Source organism: Ooceraea biroi, chromosome 14 (genome assembly GCF_003672135.1).
Source record: "Ooceraea biroi isolate clonal line C1 chromosome 14, Obir_v5.4, whole genome shotgun sequence".
Classification (NCBI taxonomy): Eukaryota; Metazoa; Arthropoda; class Insecta; order Hymenoptera; family Formicidae; genus Ooceraea; species Ooceraea biroi.
The window spans coordinates 1,163,556-1,181,236 of record NC_039519.1 but is presented as its reverse complement, the minus strand read 5'-3'; the positions used below and the strand labels follow the sequence as shown (position 1 = coordinate 1,181,236).

At 38.9% G+C, this 17,681-nt stretch overlaps 2 protein-coding genes across 2 annotated transcripts; one reads left to right on the top strand and one right to left on the bottom strand.

Annotated features, from left to right (window-relative positions):
* Nucleotides 1-9,873: 9,873 nt before the first annotated feature.
* On the bottom strand, nucleotides 9,874-11,074 carry LOC113563420. The gene has a single exon (XM_026975066.1). It carries the CDS (start codon nucleotides 11,072-11,074, stop codon nucleotides 10,016-10,018), a length of 1,059 nt encoding a protein of 352 aa, XP_026830867.1. The 3' UTR covers nucleotides 9,874-10,015.
* A 5,669-nt stretch (nucleotides 11,075-16,743) lies between these two features.
* Nucleotides 16,744-17,292, top strand: LOC113563419. The gene has a single exon (XM_026975064.1). It carries the CDS (start codon nucleotides 16,744-16,746, stop codon nucleotides 17,290-17,292), a length of 549 nt encoding a protein of 182 aa, XP_026830865.1.
* The last annotated feature ends 389 nt before the right edge of the window (nucleotides 17,293-17,681 follow it).

The window sequence follows — 17,681 nt, the reverse complement described above, 5'->3', positions numbered from 1 at the left end:
TGAATCCCTTTTACCTGGACCGAACCCGTACGATCTGGGAAGGCGGAAACCGAATAGAGGGAATTAAAATGAATACATCGGTGACTAGTTAACTAATAAACATTATTCTAAAGAAACAAAGTAATGTTCTAGAACAATTTGGTTTGAAAGAAAATTTAAAGTGTATGTATTGTTTTGGTTCTATAAAGTGTGTAAATTGAAAAACTAAACATATAAGCGGGAAATAATACGCTTTACTCGGAAATTATCATTAAATTCTAAATTGGAAAACTAAACATAAGCGGAAATTAAACCTTTACTTCCTAGATCAATTTTTTCAAACTGAGTCTATTTCAAAAAAACATAAAACTAAAGGAGAACAACTTAACCAATAAAATAATATATAAATGAAAATTAGGCGACTGATCTATTTTAAATCCTATTTTCTATATTAACACTAATCATTACTTAATAAAATACCGTGGCCGGAGGAAAGAGGCGGGGAAGGGTAAGATAATAGGTGTCCTCTGACAATCAGAAGGCTCCCGACGTTTGGTCGGTGTGCCGAAGAAGCGGCCCTGAAGAGAGTAAGGACATCCTTTCCACAGAGAGGAGGAGAGGATTCTCTTCAGGGCGCTCTCGGACGCAACGTGGGATCTTCTGATTGTCAAGACACTATATCTTACCTGTTCCCGGCCTCTTTCCTCGCCGTATTTTTTAAGTAATGATTAGTGTTAATAGAATAGATTTTAGAAATAGACAGTCGCCGTATTCATTTATATATTGAATTTTATTGGTAAGTTTTCTCCTTTAGTTTTATGTTTTTTGAAATAGAACTCAGTTTGAAAAATTGATCTCGGAAGTAAAGCGTTTAATTTCGCTTATTGTTTTAGTTTTCAATTTAGAATTCAATATAATTTTCCGAGTAAGGTATTATTTCGCTTATGTTTAGTTTTCAATTTACCATTTAATAGACAAAAACAAACATAACTTTAAATTTCTTTCACCATATGTTTAGAATACTTTGTTTCTTTAGAATAAAATGTTTATTAGTTAACTAGTCACCGATGTATTCATTTTAATTCCTCTTCGTTTCCGCTTCCAGATGTACGGTTTTCTGTCAGGTAAAGGGATAGTTTCTGACTAAACAGGACAAGGACAGCCCGTTCAGGGCCTACGGTAAAATCGACCTTCCCGTGGTCATTGACTTTAAGCGGAGCAAAGTGTCGTCCGACCGTGTTTTGAGACTGACCGCAGATACGAGAGGCGTCCTGTTGCGCTCTTCTTCGAGTACGAAGCTCTGGGTAATACTGCATACATGTCGCATTATCGAAATAATGTTGGGACGCTGCTGAGTCCCAGTTGAATTATAATATTTCGAAATACTGAGTGTATTTCTTTTTTTCTTCTAAAAAAGAAGGACGAGAAATAAAGAGTATTTCGACTTTGGTCATAAATGTACATCTCCACATGTCGAGAATATCACCATGTTGTAATTTGGCCGACTTCATATTTATGTGACGATTATTCCATCTAATGTGCGCTTCCGCGACGGAGTTCGTGCCGCATCCAGGATCCCCTTAATGTCGAGCGAAAGTTCTTAACATAAATATTTTTCGGTACTTCGTATCATAAATGCTTATCGTCCCTTGTATTCTATTGGACGGATTTCGTCTCCGGGATTCGTCTTACAAGTGCGACGTTCGGGAGTACGTCTTCAAAAGGTCGCTTCTCGTACGGTCTCGGTACGCGTAACGTGTGCTCGCGCGGTTAACTCTCGTGATTCTCGAATATCTCTTTTTATAGTTTCAAACGTTCAGGCAACAAAACAGGGAACTGAATGGAAAACTACGTTGCCTCCCCGTGTTAGAAGATCTCTTAGCGTGTTACGTGTACTTTGTGGTAATCAGAGAGCGATAATGACACGTCTATAATATGGCGTGTCGGCGAACTGCCGCGTCTGAACGAGAGGTGAGCAGAGGAGCGGCTAGTAGTGCTCTTTCGAGATGGGCTGATGTAGCGTGCGGAGATAATTTTGCAGAATATCGTTTTAATTTATTCTTTTCGCAAATAATAATACTATTATTGCTGTATAATTGTTAATTAACATAGTTGAATACTGTGCACTCGTAATCGTAATTGTTTCGATGATTGCAGATTGTTTAATAACAATTCACTCCGGTTTATACGACTACAGCGTTGCGCTATATAAATTATTTCTCCACCTTTTATTTAATTTCTTCTCGTGTTTGTGTGCAGATGACTGTACAGTACGTTTCAACTCGTTATCGATATACCGGGTGACTTCAAATGAAAATTAATGATTCGATACGGCCGTTGTGTTGTTTCTCCGCGTTTTAGTACATAACCTGCCTACCTCTACAACTAATTATATTCGCAGTTAAGGCGTGCAATGTTTATATCTAAATATGATGTTTAAATTTATATATCATTAATATAATTAAACTATATGTATTTGTTATAATTTTAATCTGCAACTTATTGTGCTACGCAAATATAAGTGACCGGGATTGAATATCTGTATTGTAAATTTGTTAAGATAAACGCAGTTTCTAATAATCGCACTTATTCGTTGTATACAACATACCGCGATTCTATCCGTTTGAATGTAGTCCCAAAACAAAAGGGAGGTTATTACGGCTGCATTAAAATTGTGTCGCGAATACAAAAACGATGAATAACATAATCATACCCAATTTCAATCTGTTGGACTACTTTGTCAGCTGCTTATGGTTTAACACTACAAAAAGAAAAAAATGATTTGAGCACTGGATCTTCTCGGGCGCGCGGTCCTGCGGCTTACATTTCGACGCTGGCCTAACAATGTAAGTATTCCTTGTGCTCTAGCAATAAATCGATATTAAACCTGTTTATAATATATAAAAATTTGCGTAAAATAAAGTTATAATCTCAAAACGATAAATAAATGCCGCAATAATTAATATATCAATATCATATCAATATTCCTGTATATGTGTAAGGCAAATACTTTATTTAATAAAAAAAGAATGTCAGACGGCTGCTGAAGCAACGACGTCACAAGTTCCGCTGTCTCCGTGGTCCTAACTAGTAATACATGTTTTGTTGGATGTTAAATATTTTTTTACAATGGGCCGGTAAAATGGTCTGACCTTGCCAAAAACACGTTTTAAGGTATGGAGCACGTTTGCTCTTTTAATAGTCTGATTTGACAAATGCTGCAAAGGGGGAAAAGACATTTTTGCTTCCGATTTAAATGCCGTGACCTTGAAGAAAATTTTTAAAGATATTGGAGACTTTTGTGTCCTTTAAATGGACTACTTTGACAACATGCGCAAAAGGGAAAACACTTTTGCTCCATTAATGCCCGTGACCTTGAAAACACTTTCAGGTACACACATAGTTTATGCATAACGTAATACAAAACCATAAAATAATAACAAGTGTACTGCTAATAAATGCAATCAATGGATACAGACAACAGCCAACAACGTAGTTTTAAAATGCAATCAATCAAACAAATCAAAGCATTGCAGTAAAATCTACTGAAATGCAATAAAATACATTAATAATACAATGGTAAAAGCAATACATTTAATCAATGCAATCCATGAGAAAATTAATAAAATCATACATCATAAATTAATAAAATGCATGATACATTAAAATGCAATATAATTAATAACATTCATACTATACAATGAAATGCAAAAATGTGAAAATGTAATATCATTTCATTCATATTAAATGTAATAAACATATTTATTAATTTTAGAAATAGATGGGCCCTCTCCACGCCATTCAGTGAGACGCAACAGTATTTGAGTTTTTCGCTCTCCGATTGCCATAAACTAACCTAAAGCTACCCTAAGGCTAAACCTAAAACCTAAAAAAGGGGGGTAAAACAACGCAATGTCTTGTCTTTTATATCAATATATTTTATTGATACTCATGAACTATAATCCTAACTATTTTATATATTCCTCTTATACAGGGTGTCTGAGACACCCGTACATGCCGAATATTTTGATAACTGAGCGTGACAGATAAAAATGTTTTAATCAATTTGTAGGGCTTTAACAATTACATGAAATGGTGATACATATTTTGACTTGACAGCAGTTATGCAGGAGTCTCAAGGTCAACTTAATCTAAATGGAAAAACTCCATTTTTTTTAATCATCTTCTTCTACCATAATTGGAACAATTTTGTCTGAAAATGTTTCTGAAAATGCCTCCATTGACTTGACATGTTTTAAATAAAACTAATTTTGAAATAAAAAGTCTCGCTCTACTATCGAAGGATATCGAAACCTTTAGTCCTACTGATCAATTTATAAAAAACAAGCAACGAATTCGGTCGCGCGTGACTGTAGGCTCGCGGTGTATCACTCTTCTGGAAGAGAAAATGATACAGCTGTGCCGGATCATCCCCGGGTAGATACCTCACAGGAACCGCGAGTCCGGCACACACGTACCGGTGCTTCCGGCTTAAAAAGAAACCATCTGTGGATGGTTTATCGCCTCATAGACAACGATCATATTTGCAATTAAATTAACTAACGGCTCTCGAAAGGTAGTTTCCTGAAAACGCAGTTCCCGAAAAGCTACCTCTTTTCCACGTCATCCCTACCGTATAAAAGGTGATGACCACTCCGGAGGGCAGCTTTTTCATTCTGTCCGTGTTCGCGAACGCAGCTCATCCATTTTTGTCCGTGACCGCGAACGTACCTTGTCAGCCTTCGCGAACAATTTTTTTCAATAGTTTTGTGAAGTCAAGTGCCGGGCCGTGAACACTAACTTTGGTGCGCGAGTTACATATCACCCAAGCAACTCGACGTGCGTTTAACCGCTACACCATCCACCCGACGGCAGTTCATTGGCACAAACGGATTTTTCAAGTTTCAGCATACACCTGCAAACAAGTGAGCGTTTTCCTAGCTATCACTCTTTTTTTCTTTACTCTTTGTCTCCTCTTCCTTTGTTTGTTCATCGACAATTTCATTCACATTTCTCCTTTAGCTCTCTTCTACCCTTTTCTATACATTTCTCCTGGACTCATCCGTATCCCCCTTTAAGTGTTTTCCGGCAAACGATCACGCAGTCCGTCTCCCTCTGCGGGACCATCCAGCAGCGACCAAGCGTCGTTTCCTGGGGCCATCCAACGACGGAGCCACCGCGTAAAAAGATCGCGACCGAGATCGATCCGCGGCCCCCCTCAGCGTGTTCGACCAGTTCATCGATCATAGTATTAGATTCTTTTCGGCCTCCTTCCCCTGCCCTTTTCGTTCAAATAGTATCTTCCACCTCGCATCGGGCATCCCCTGATTCTTCCGTTCAGATACTGGAACCCCTACCCCGAACACCTTCCCCGTTCTCTGCCTCTTCAAGCGTCTCTTCTTCCGCACCCTCCGTTTCTTCTTCGCGCTCCTCTTTGCGTCCTTCAACCCCTTCAAGCGTCTCTCTCTCTTTATCTCCGCCTCCTTCTTCTCTTACACCCCCTTCGTATTATTTCTCTATGTCCGAATCCTCTTCGCGAGCATCCATTCAAGTGTCACCTCCTAGCTCTCCCCGTTACTCTCCGTCTATTTCTCCAGCTCCCTCCTCCCTACGCTATTCGCCGGTGCAACCTGGCGATTTGGAAAATTTTGCAAATTCTCCTTCTCCTCCTCGTTCTCCGTCGCCCGTCAGGGATGACGACATAGTCGAAGAGTTCATCCAGCGTTCACTGGTGACTCTAGGAGAACGATTCCTCCACATTTTTCCTCCAGTCACTCACCCTCTACCACCTAATGCCATTGTGATAGACTCAGACTTCTTTCCTATTCCCTCTCTCAGGGCCGCTCTTCGGCACACCGACCCAAACGTCGGGATCCTTCTGATTGTCAGAGGACACCTATATCTTACCCTGTTCCCCGCCTCTTTCCTCCGCCGGTATTTTTTAAGTAATGATTAGTGTTAATATAGAAATAGATTTTAGAAATAGATCAGTCGCCGTAATTTCATTTATATATTATTTTATTGGTTAAGTTGTTCTCCTTTAGTTTTATGTTTTTTGAAATAGACTCAGTTTGAAAAATTGATCTAGGAAGTAAAGCGTTTAATTTCCGCTTATGTTTAGTTTTCAATTTAGAATTAATTATAATTTCCGAGTAAAGCGTATTATTTCCGCTTATGTTTAGTTTTCAATTTACACATTTTATAGACACAAAACAATACATACACTTTAAATTTCTTTCAACCAAATATGTTCTAGACATACTTTGTTTTCTTTAGAATAAAATGTTTATTAGTTAACTAGTCACCGATGTATTCATTTTAATTCCCTCTATTCGTTTCCGCCTTCCCAGATCGTACGGGTTCTGTCCCAGGTAAAAGGGATTCAGTTTCCCTGACCTAAACAGGGACCAACGGACAGACCGTTCCAGGGCCTACGGTAAAATCGACCTCCGTGGTCATTGACCTTTAAGCCGGAGCAAGTGATCAGTCCGACTCGTGTTTTGAGACCTGACCGCCACAAGATACGAGAGGCGTCCTGTTGCGCTCTTCCTTCGAGCTCACGGAGCTCTGGACGTAATACTGCACTACATGTCGCATTATCGAAATAATGTTGGGACGCTGGCTGCAGTCCAGTTGACATTATAAATATTTCGAAATACTGTGTATTTCTTTTTTTCTTTCTAAGAAAAAGGACGAGAAATAAAGAGTATTTCGAAACATTTGTCATAAATGTCACATCTTCCCAACATGTCGAGAATATCAACCATGTTTGTAATTTGCCGACTTCATTATTTATGTTACCGATTTAGTTACATCTAAATGATGGCGCTTCCGCGACGGAGTTCGGCCGTCACTCCAGGATCCCCTTAATGGTCGAGCGAAGTCTAACATAAATATTTTCGGTACCTTGCGTATCCATAAATGCTTATCGTGCCCTTGTATTTCTATTTGGTACGGATTTCGTCTCCGGGATTCGTCTTACAAGTGCGACGTCTCGGGAGTACGTCCTTCAAAAGGTCGCTTCTCGTACGGTCTCGGTACTGCGCGTAACCGGTGTCGGCTCGCGGCGGTTAACTCTCGTGATTCTCGAATAATTGCTCTTTTATCAGTTTCAAAACGTTCAGGCAACAAAACCAGGGAAGCTGATCACTGGAAAAACTACGTGTGGCCCTCAAACCCGTGTTAGAACGATCTCTTAGCGTGTACGTCGTACTTTGTGGTAATCAGAGAGCGATAATGACACGTCTATAATAATCGGCGTCTGTCGGCGAACTGCCGCGTCTGCAACGAGAGCTGAGCACGAGGGAGCGGCTAGTAGCTGCTCTTTCCGAGAGATGGCGCTGATGTAAGTCGGTGCGGAGATAATTTTGCAGAATAATCGTTTTAATTATTCTTTCGCAAATTAATAATACTATTATTGCTGTATAATTGTTAATTAACATAGTTGAATACTGTTCGCACTCGTAATCGTAATTGTTTCGATGATTGCAGATGTTTAATTAACAATCACTCGGTTTTTATATCAGATCAGCGTTGCGTCTATATAAAATTATTTCTCCACCTTTTATTTAATTTCTCTCTCGTGTTATTGTTGCAGATGACTGTACAGTACGTTTCAACGTGTTATCGATAATACCGGGTGACTCTAATAATGAAAATTAATGATTCGACTACGCCTGGTGTTGTTTCCTCGCGTTTATACATCAACCTCGCTCACCTCTACAACTAAATTATATTCCAATTAACGCAATGTTCATATATTAAAATAATGATGTTAAATTATAATAATCATTAACTATAATTAAACTATATGTATTATGTTATAATATTTTAATGCAATTATTGTGCTACGCAAATATAAGTGACCGGGATTGAATATCTGATTGTAAAATTTGTTAATGATTAAACGCAGTTTCCTAAATAATCGCACTTATTCGTTGTATTACCTAATCATCCGAGATTCTATCCCGTTTTGAATGTCAGCCAAAACAAAAGGGAGGCTATTACGGCTGAATTAAAATTGTTCGCGAATACAAAAAAAACGTGAATAACAAACATTCCAATTTCAATCTGTGACACTTTGTCAGTGCGCCTTTATGGTTTTAACACTACACAAAAAAGAAAAAATGAATTTGACACTGGATCTTCTCGCGGGCGTCCTGCGCTTACATTTCCGCTTGCCTAACATGTAATATTCCTTGGCTCTACCAAATAAATGATATTAACTTTTAATAATAATAAATTCGCGTAAATAAACGTTCATAATACTCAAAACGATAAAATAAAATGACCAGCAATAATTAATACTACTCAATATCCATATCAATATTCCTGTATATGTGTAACGCAAATACTTTTAATTATAATAAAAAAAAGAATCGTAGACGGCTGCTGGAAAGCAACGGACGTCACAAGGTTCCGACTGTCTCCGTGGTCCTAACTACGTAATACATGTTTTGTATGGATAGTTACAATAATTTTTTCACAATGGGCCGGTAAATCATGGTCCTGACCTTGCAAAACAACGTTTTAAAGGTATTGGAGCACGTTTTGCGTCCTTTTAAATAGTCCTGACCTTTGACAAATGCTGCCAAAAGGGGGAAAAGACACTTTTGCTCCGATTAAATGCCCGTGACCTTGAAGAAACATTTTTTAAAGATATTGGAGCACGTTTTGTGTCCTTTTAAATGGACCTGACCTTTGACAAATGCCGCCAAAAGGGAAAAAACACTTTTTGCTCCGATTAAATGCCCGTGACCTTGAAAAAACACTTTCCAGGTACACAACAATAGGTTTTATGCAATAACGTAATACAAAACCATAAAATGTAATAACAAGTGATAACTTGCAATAAAATGCAATCAAATGGAATAACAAGTAACAACATGCCAACAAACGTAATAAAATGCAATACAATTCAAACAAATTCAATAGCATGCAGTAAAATCTAATGAAATGCAATAAAATACATTAATGCAATACAATGCGATAAAATGCAATAACATTTAATACAATGCAATCCCATGGAGTAAAATCTAATAAAATGCAATACCATGCAGTACAATCTAATAAAATGCAATGATACATTAAAATGCAATATAATATAATAAAATTCAATACTATACAATGAAATGCAATAAAATGTGATAAAATGTAATAATCATTTTCATTACATATTAAATGTAATAAACATATTTATTACATTTTAGAAATAGAATGGGCCTCTCCAACGCCCATTCCAGTGAGACGCAACCAGTATTTTGTTTCGCCTCTCCGATTGCCATAAACCTAACCCTAAAGCTAACCCTAAAGCTAACCCTAAACCTTAAAAAAGGGGGGGTAAAACAAACGCAATGTCTTTGTCTTTTATATCAATATATTTATTGGATACTCATGACAATATAATCCATAACTATTTTTATATATGTCCTCTCTTATACAGGGTGTCTGAGACCACCCGTACATGCCGAATATTTTGATAACTGAGCGTGACAGATAAAAATGTTTTAATCAAAATTTGTAGGGCTTTAACAATTACATGAAATGGTGATACATATTTGACCTTGACAGCAGTTATGCAGGAAGTCTCAAGGTCAACTTTAAAATCTTAAATGGAAACTCCCATTTTTTATTATATCATCTTCTTCTACCAATTAATTGGAACAACTTTTGTCTGAAACATGTTTTCTGAAAATGCCTCCATTGACCTTGACATGTATTTGAAATAAAAACTACATTTTGAAATAAAAAAGTCTCGCTCTTAACATAATCCAGAACTAACGACGAGGACGTGGCGAGTTTCTAGTTCCATGTTTTTTCTTAATTTAAAAAATTGTAATGTTTTTAAAATGTTTTCAGTGGTACGGCCAAAAAAACGGAAAAATAATTAATAAACATAGTGATACCAAATACTATGTTACACAAACCAATTATGAATACGTAAAAGCATTTAAAAAAAACTGAAATAGCTGTCCCAAATACGGGACATTATGCACCAACGGGTTAACAACGTTTCTGAGTGAGTGAGTATGTTTGTTCAAGCAAAGTGTTCAAAGTGAGCACCGTTTTCTGCGATGCACATATCTACTCTGCGTTGGAAGGAATTAGTTGCTCGAAGAATCTCATCAGCACCTAAAGATCGAATTGCTTCACTTATCCTAAGGATCATATTGTCCCTTATAGTCGGACGTTCATGGTACACCAAATCTTTTATCCTTCCCCAAAAATAATAATCTAAAACGGTGAGGTCCGGTGATCGGGGCGGATAATTGATGGGACCATATTTGCCTATCCATTTGTTGGGAAACATAGCGTTTAGTATTGTACGAACAACTCTCGATGTATGCGACGGGCATCCATCTTGTTGAAACCACATGTCCAAGCGCAATTGCAGAGGAAGATTTTCTAGTAAGATAGGAAGATCTGTCTCTATCAAAGCTGAATATCTATCAGCGTTTAGATTTTCTTCAAAGAAAATAGGACCTACGATCTGACTTCCAATAATGCCACACCAAACATTAACTTTCCACACATGTTGATGATCTATTTCTCTCAACCAGTGAGGATTAACTTGTGACCAATAACGACAGTTCCAAGTATTATTAGATCCGTTACTTTTAAATGTACATTCGTCAGAAAATAAAATTTTAAGGTGAAAATCAGGTGGTTGCTGTCTTATCCAATTGCAAAATGCAAGTCTCTGTTGAAAATCATCATACTTCAACGCTTGGTGAACAGACATTCTGTAAGGGTGAAACTTGTTTGCTCTCATAATGCGCCAAATAATGTCACGACTAACGCCAGAATCTCTTTCTCGACGTCTCACGGAATCATGAGGGTTCAACTCTACCAATGCAAGAATTTCCGCCGTTTTTTCATCCCTAATTGGACGGTGGATCTGTCTACTTTTGTTATGTTCAGGCTGAATGACACCTTTAGTTCTGATTCTCTTAGCCAAACGTGAAAAAACGTTCCGTGAGTGAGGAGTCCGATCAGGATAACGCTCTCGCCATAATCTTTCAGCTCCACTGAACGTACCTCGACACTCACCCAAAATTAACAGCATATCATATGCTTCTTCATTCGAATAGGACATGGTTAGATAGATCTTTACGAAATCTTTGCTAGAAACTTTTCGAATAATAATTACCGAACCGTTCATCAATTTCAAGAGTTTTTATATCATTTTATAGCACGCTTTGACGAAAGCAATCCTCCTATTTATGTGCTTAAAAGGACGATACTCGGCGATAAGACAGGAAGTGCTTACTTGAGTCGTAAACAAAACGGCTCGCTGGCGACGACTTGTTTACCCCAACGCAGCGACAGTATTGTATGTACTTTTCCGAAATAGCTTTCCGCCGAGTTTACGAACACATAAATGGGATTGCATTGTATTAAATGTTATTGCATTTTATCGCATTGTATTGCATTAATGTATTTTATTGCATTTCATTAGATTTTACTGCATGCTATTGAATTTGTTTGAATTGTATTGCATTTTATTACGTTTGTTGGCATGTTGTTACTTGTTATTCCATTTGATTGCATTTTATTGCAAGTTATCACTTGTTATTACATTTTATGGTTTTGTATTACGTTATTGCATAAAACCTATTGTTGTGTACCTGGAAAGTGTTTTTTCAAGGTCACGGGCATTTAATCGGAGCAAAAAGTGTTTTTTCCCTTTTGGCGGCATTTGTCAAAGGTCAGGTCCATTTAAAAGGACACAAAACGTGCTCCAATATCTTTAAAAAATGTTTCTTCAAGGTCACGGGCATTTAATCGGAGCAAAAGTGTCTTTTCCCCCTTTTGGCAGCATTTGTCAAAGGTCAGGACTATTTAAAAGGACGCAAAACGTGCTCCAATACCTTTAAAACGTTGTTTTGCAAGGTCAGGACCATGATTTACCGGCCCATTGTGAAAAAATTATTGTAACTATCCATACAAAACATGTATTACGTAGTTAGGACCACGGAGACAGTCGGAACCTTGTGACGTCCGTTGCTTTCCAGCAGCCGTCTACGATTCTTTTTTTTATTATAATTAAAAGTATTTGCGTTACACATATACAGGAATATTGATATGGATATTGAGTAGTATTAATTATTGCTGGTCATTTTATTTTATCGTTTTGAGTATTATGAACGTTTATTTACGCGAATTTATTATTATTAAAAGTTAATATCATTTATTTGGTAGAGCCAAGGAATATTACATGTTAGGCAAGCGGAAATGTAAGCGCAGGACGCCCGCGAGAAGATCCAGTGTCAAATTCATTTTTTCTTTTTTGTGTAGTGTTAAAACCATAAAGGCGCACTGACAAAGTGTCACAGATTGAAATTGGAATGTTTGTTATTCACGTTTTTTTTGTATTCGCGAACAATTTTAATTCAGCCGTAATAGCCTCCCTTTTGTTTTGGCTGACATTCAAAACGGGATAGAATCTCGGATGATTAGGTAATACAACGAATAAGTGCGATTATTTAGGAAACTGCGTTTAATCATTAACAAATTTTACAATCAGATATTCAATCCCGGTCACTTATATTTGCGTAGCACAATAATTGCATTAAAATATTATAACATAATACATATAGTTTAATTATAGTTAATGATTATTATAATTTAACATCATTATTTTAATATATGAACATTGCGTTAATTGGAATATAATTTAGTTGTAGAGGTGAGCGAGGTTGATGTATAAACGCGAGGAAACAACACCAGGCGTAGTCGAATCATTAATTTTCATTATTAGAGTCACCCGGTATTATCGATAACACGTTGAAACGTACTGTACAGTCATCTGCAACAATAACACGAGAGAGAAATTAAATAAAAGGTGGAGAAATAATTTTATATAGACGCAACGCTGATCTGATATAAAAACCGAGTGATTGTTAATTAAACATCTGCAATCATCGAAACAATTACGATTACGAGTGCGAACAGTATTCAACTATGTTAATTAACAATTATACAGCAATAATAGTATTATTAATTTGCGAAAGAATAATTAAAACGATTATTCTGCAAAATTATCTCCGCACCGACTTACATCAGCGCCATCTCTCGGAAAGAGCAGCTACTAGCCGCTCCCTCGTGCTCAGCTCTCGTTGCAGACGCGGCAGTTCGCCGACAGACGCCGATTATTATAGACGTGTCATTATCGCTCTCTGATTACCACAAAGTACGACGTACACGCTAAGAGATCGTTCTAACACGGGTTTGAGGGCCACACGTAGTTTTTCCAGTGATCAGCTTCCCTGGTTTTGTTGCCTGAACGTTTTGAAACTGATAAAAGAGCAATTATTCGAGAATCACGAGAGTTAACCGCCGCGAGCCGACACCGGTTACGCGCAGTACCGAGACCGTACGAGAAGCGACCTTTTGAAGGACGTACTCCCGAGACGTCGCACTTGTAAGACGAATCCCGGAGACGAAATCCGTACCAAATAGAAATACAAGGGCACGATAAGCATTTATGGATACGCAAGGTACCGAAAATATTTATGTTAGACTTCGCTCGACCATTAAGGGGATCCTGGAGTGACGGCCGAACTCCGTCGCGGAAGCGCCATCATTTAGATGTAACTAAATCGGTAACATAAATAATGAAGTCGGCAAATTACAAACATGGTTGATATTCTCGACATGTTGGGAAGATGTGACATTTATGACAAATGTTTCGAAATACTCTTTATTTCTCGTCCTTTTTCTTAGAAAGAAAAAAAGAAATACACAGTATTTCGAAATATTTATAATGTCAACTGGACTGCAGCCAGCGTCCCAACATTATTTCGATAATGCGACATGTAGTGCAGTATTACGTCCAGAGCTCCGTGAGCTCGAAGGAAGAGCGCAACAGGACGCCTCTCGTATCTTGTGGCGGTCAGGTCTCAAAACACGAGTCGGACTGATCACTTGCTCCGGCTTAAAGGTCAATGACCACGGAGGTCGATTTTACCGTAGGCCCTGGAACGGTCTGTCCGTTGGTCCCTGTTTAGGTCAGGGAAACTGAATCCCTTTTACCTGGGACAGAACCCGTACGATCTGGGAAGGCGGAAACGAATAGAGGGAATTAAAATGAATACATCGGTGACTAGTTAACTAATAAACATTTTATTCTAAAGAAAACAAAGTATGTCTAGAACATATTTGGTTGAAAGAAATTTAAAGTGTATGTATTGTTTTGTGTCTATAAAATGTGTAAATTGAAAACTAAACATAAGCGGAAATAATACGCTTTACTCGGAAATTATAATTAATTCTAAATTGAAAACTAAACATAAGCGGAAATTAAACGCTTTACTTCCTAGATCAATTTTTCAAACTGAGTCTATTTCAAAAAACATAAAACTAAAGGAGAACAACTTAACCAATAAAATAATATATAAATGAAAATTACGGCGACTGATCTATTTCTAAAATCTATTTCTATATTAACACTAATCATTACTTAAAAAATACCGGCGGAGGAAAGAGGCGGGGAACAGGGTAAGATATAGGTGTCCTCTGACAATCAGAAGGATCCCGACGTTTGGGTCGGTGTGCCGAAGAGCGGCCCTGAGAGAGGGAATAGGAAAGAAGTCTGAGTCTATCACAATGGCATTAGGTGGTAGAGGGTGAGTGACTGGAGGAAAAATGTGGAGGAATCGTTCTCCTAGAGTCACCAGTGAACGCTGGATGAACTCTTCGACTATGTCGTCATCCCTGACGGGCGACGGAGAACGAGGAGGAGAAGGAGAATTTGCAAAATTTTCCAAATCGCCAGGTTGCACCGGCGAATAGCGTAGGGAGGAGGGAGCTGGAGAAATAGACGGAGAGTAACGGGGAGAGCTAGGAGGTGACACTTGAATGGATGCTCGCGAAGAGGATTCGGACATAGAGAAATAATACGAAGGGGGTGTAAGAGAAGAAGGAGGCGGAGATAAAGAGAGAGAGACGCTTGAAGGGGTTGAAGGACGCAAAGAGGAGCGCGAAGAAGAAACGGAGGGTGCGGAAGAAGAGACGCTTGAAGAGGCAGAGAACGGGGAAGGTGTTCGGGGTAGGGGTTCCAGTATCTGAACGGAAGAATCAGGGGATGCCCGATGCGAGGTGGAAGATACTATTTGAACGAAAAGGGCAGGGGAAGGAGGCCGAAAAGAATCTAATACTATGATCGATGAACTGGTCGAACACGCTGAGGGGGGCCGCGGATCGATCTCGGTCGCGATCTTTTTACGCGGTGGCTCCGTCGTTGGATGGCCCCCAGGAAACGACGCTTGGTCGCTGCTGGATGGTCCCGCAGAGGGAGACGGACTGCGTGATCGTTTGCCGGAAAACACTTAAAGGGGGATACCGGATGAGTCCAGGAGAAATGTATAGAAAAGGGGTAGAAGAGAGCTAAAGGAGAAATGTGAATGAAAATTGTCGATGAACAAACAAAAGGAAGAGGAGACAAAGAGTAAAGAAAAAAAGAGTGATAGCTAGGAAAACGCTCACTTGTTTGCAGGTGTATGCTGAAACTTGAAAAATCCGTTTGTGCCAATGAACTGCCGTCGGGTGGATGGTGTAGCGGTTAAACGCACGTCGAGTTGCTTGGGTGATATGTAACTCGCGCACCAAAGTTAGTGTTCACGGCCCGGCACTTGACTTCACAAAACTATTGAAAAAAAATTGTTCGCGAAGGCTGACAAGGTACGTTCGCGGTCACGGACAAAAATGGATGAGCTGCGTTCGCGAACACGGACAGAATGAAAAAGCTGCCCTCCGGAGTGGTCATCACCTTTTATACGGTAGGGATGACGTGGAAAAGAGGTAGCTTTTCCGGGAACTGCGTTTTCAGGAAACTACCTTTCGAGAGCCGTTAGTTAATTTAATTGCAAATATGATCGGTTGGTCTATGAGGCGATAAACCATCCACAGATGGTTTCTTTTTAAGCCGGAAGCACCGGTACGTGTGTGGCCGGACTCGCGGTTCCTGTGAGGTATCTACCCGGGGGATGATCCGGCACAGCTGTATCATTTTCTCTTCCAGGAAGAGTGATACACCGCGAGCCTACAGTCACGCGCGACCGAATTCGTTGCTTGTTTTTTATAAATTGATCAGTAGGACTAAAGGTTTCGATATCCGGATCTAATATCGCGCCTGCCCGGACACGTGTGTCAAAACCCGTGGTTCTTGTGAGGGTATTTCCTCGGATCCGACACAGCTGTGTCACCGTTTCTTCTAATCCCTCACTGGGGCCCTATTGATCGCACGCGACCGGCTAGCCTCGCCTCATTGACCGACAATTAAAAAATATCCCTAAATTTCTTAGAAGCAAAGCGTGCTATAAAATGATATAAAAACTCTTGAAATTGATGAACGGTTCGGTAATTATTATTCGAAAAGTTTCTAGCAAAGATTTCGTAAAGATCTATCTAACCATGTCCTATTCGAATGAAGAAGCATATATGCTGTTAATTTTGGGTGAGTGTCGAGGTACGTTCAGTGGAGCTGAAAGATTATGGCGAGAGCGTTATCCTGATCGGACTCCTCACTCGCGGAACGTTTTTTCACGTTTGGCTAAGAGAATCAGAACTAAAGGTGTCATTCAGCCTGAACATAACAAAAGTAGACAGATCCACCGTCCAATTAGGGATGAAAAAACGGCGGAAATTCTTGCATTGGTAGAGTTGAACCCTCATGATTCCGTGAGACGTCGAGAAAGAGATTCTGGCGTTAGTCGTGACATTATTTGGCGCATTATGAGAGCAAACAAGTTTCACCCTTACAGAATGGCTGTTCACCAAGCGTTGAAGTATGATGATTTTCAACAGAGACTTGCATTTTGCAATTGGATAAGACAGCAACCACCTGATTTTCACCTTAAAATTTTATTTTCTGACGAATGTACATTTAAAAGTGACGGATCTACCAATACTTGGAACTGTCGTTATTGGTCACAAGTTAATCCTCACTGGTTGAGAGAAATAGATCATCAACATGTGTGGAAAGTTAATGTTTGGTGTGGCATTATTGGAAGTCAGATCGTAGGTCCTATTTTCTTTGAAGAAAATCTAAACGCTGATAGATATTCAGCTTTGATAGAGACAGATCTTCCTATCTTACTAGAAAATCTTCCTCTGCAATTGCGCTTGGACATGTGGTTTCAACAAGATGGATGCCCGTCGCATACATCGAGAGTTGTTCGTACAATACTAAACGCTATGTTTCCCAACAAATGGATAGGCAAATATGGTCCATCAATTATCCACCCGATCACCGGACCTCACCGTTTTCGATTATTATTTTTGGGGAAGGATAAAAGATTTGGTGTACCATGAACGTCCGACTATAAGGGACAATATGATCCTTAGGATAAGTGAAGCAATTCGATCTTTAGGTGCTGATGAGATTCTTCGAGCAACTAATTCCTTCCAACGCAGAGTAGATATGTGCATCGCAGAAAACGGTGCTCACTTTGAACACTTTGCTTGAACAAACATACTCACTCACTCAGAAACGTTGTTAACCCGTTGGTGCATAATGTCCCGTATTTGGGACAGCTATTTCAGTTTTTTTTAAATGCTTTTACGTATTCATAATTGGTTTGTGTAACATAGTATTTGGTATCACTATGTTTATTAATTATTTTTCCGTTTTTTTGGCCGTACCACTGAAAACATTTTAAAAACATTACAATTTTTTAAATTAAGAAAAAACATGGAACTAG

Coding starts and splice junctions, on each gene's coding strand:
- LOC113563420 (XM_026975066.1), bottom strand. CDS start 11,074: ATGTCCTATTCGAATGAAGAAGCATATGATATGCTGTTAATTTTGGGT.
- LOC113563419 (XM_026975064.1), top strand. CDS start 16,744: ATGGCTGTTCACCAAGCGTTGAAGTATGATGATTTTCAACAGAGACTT.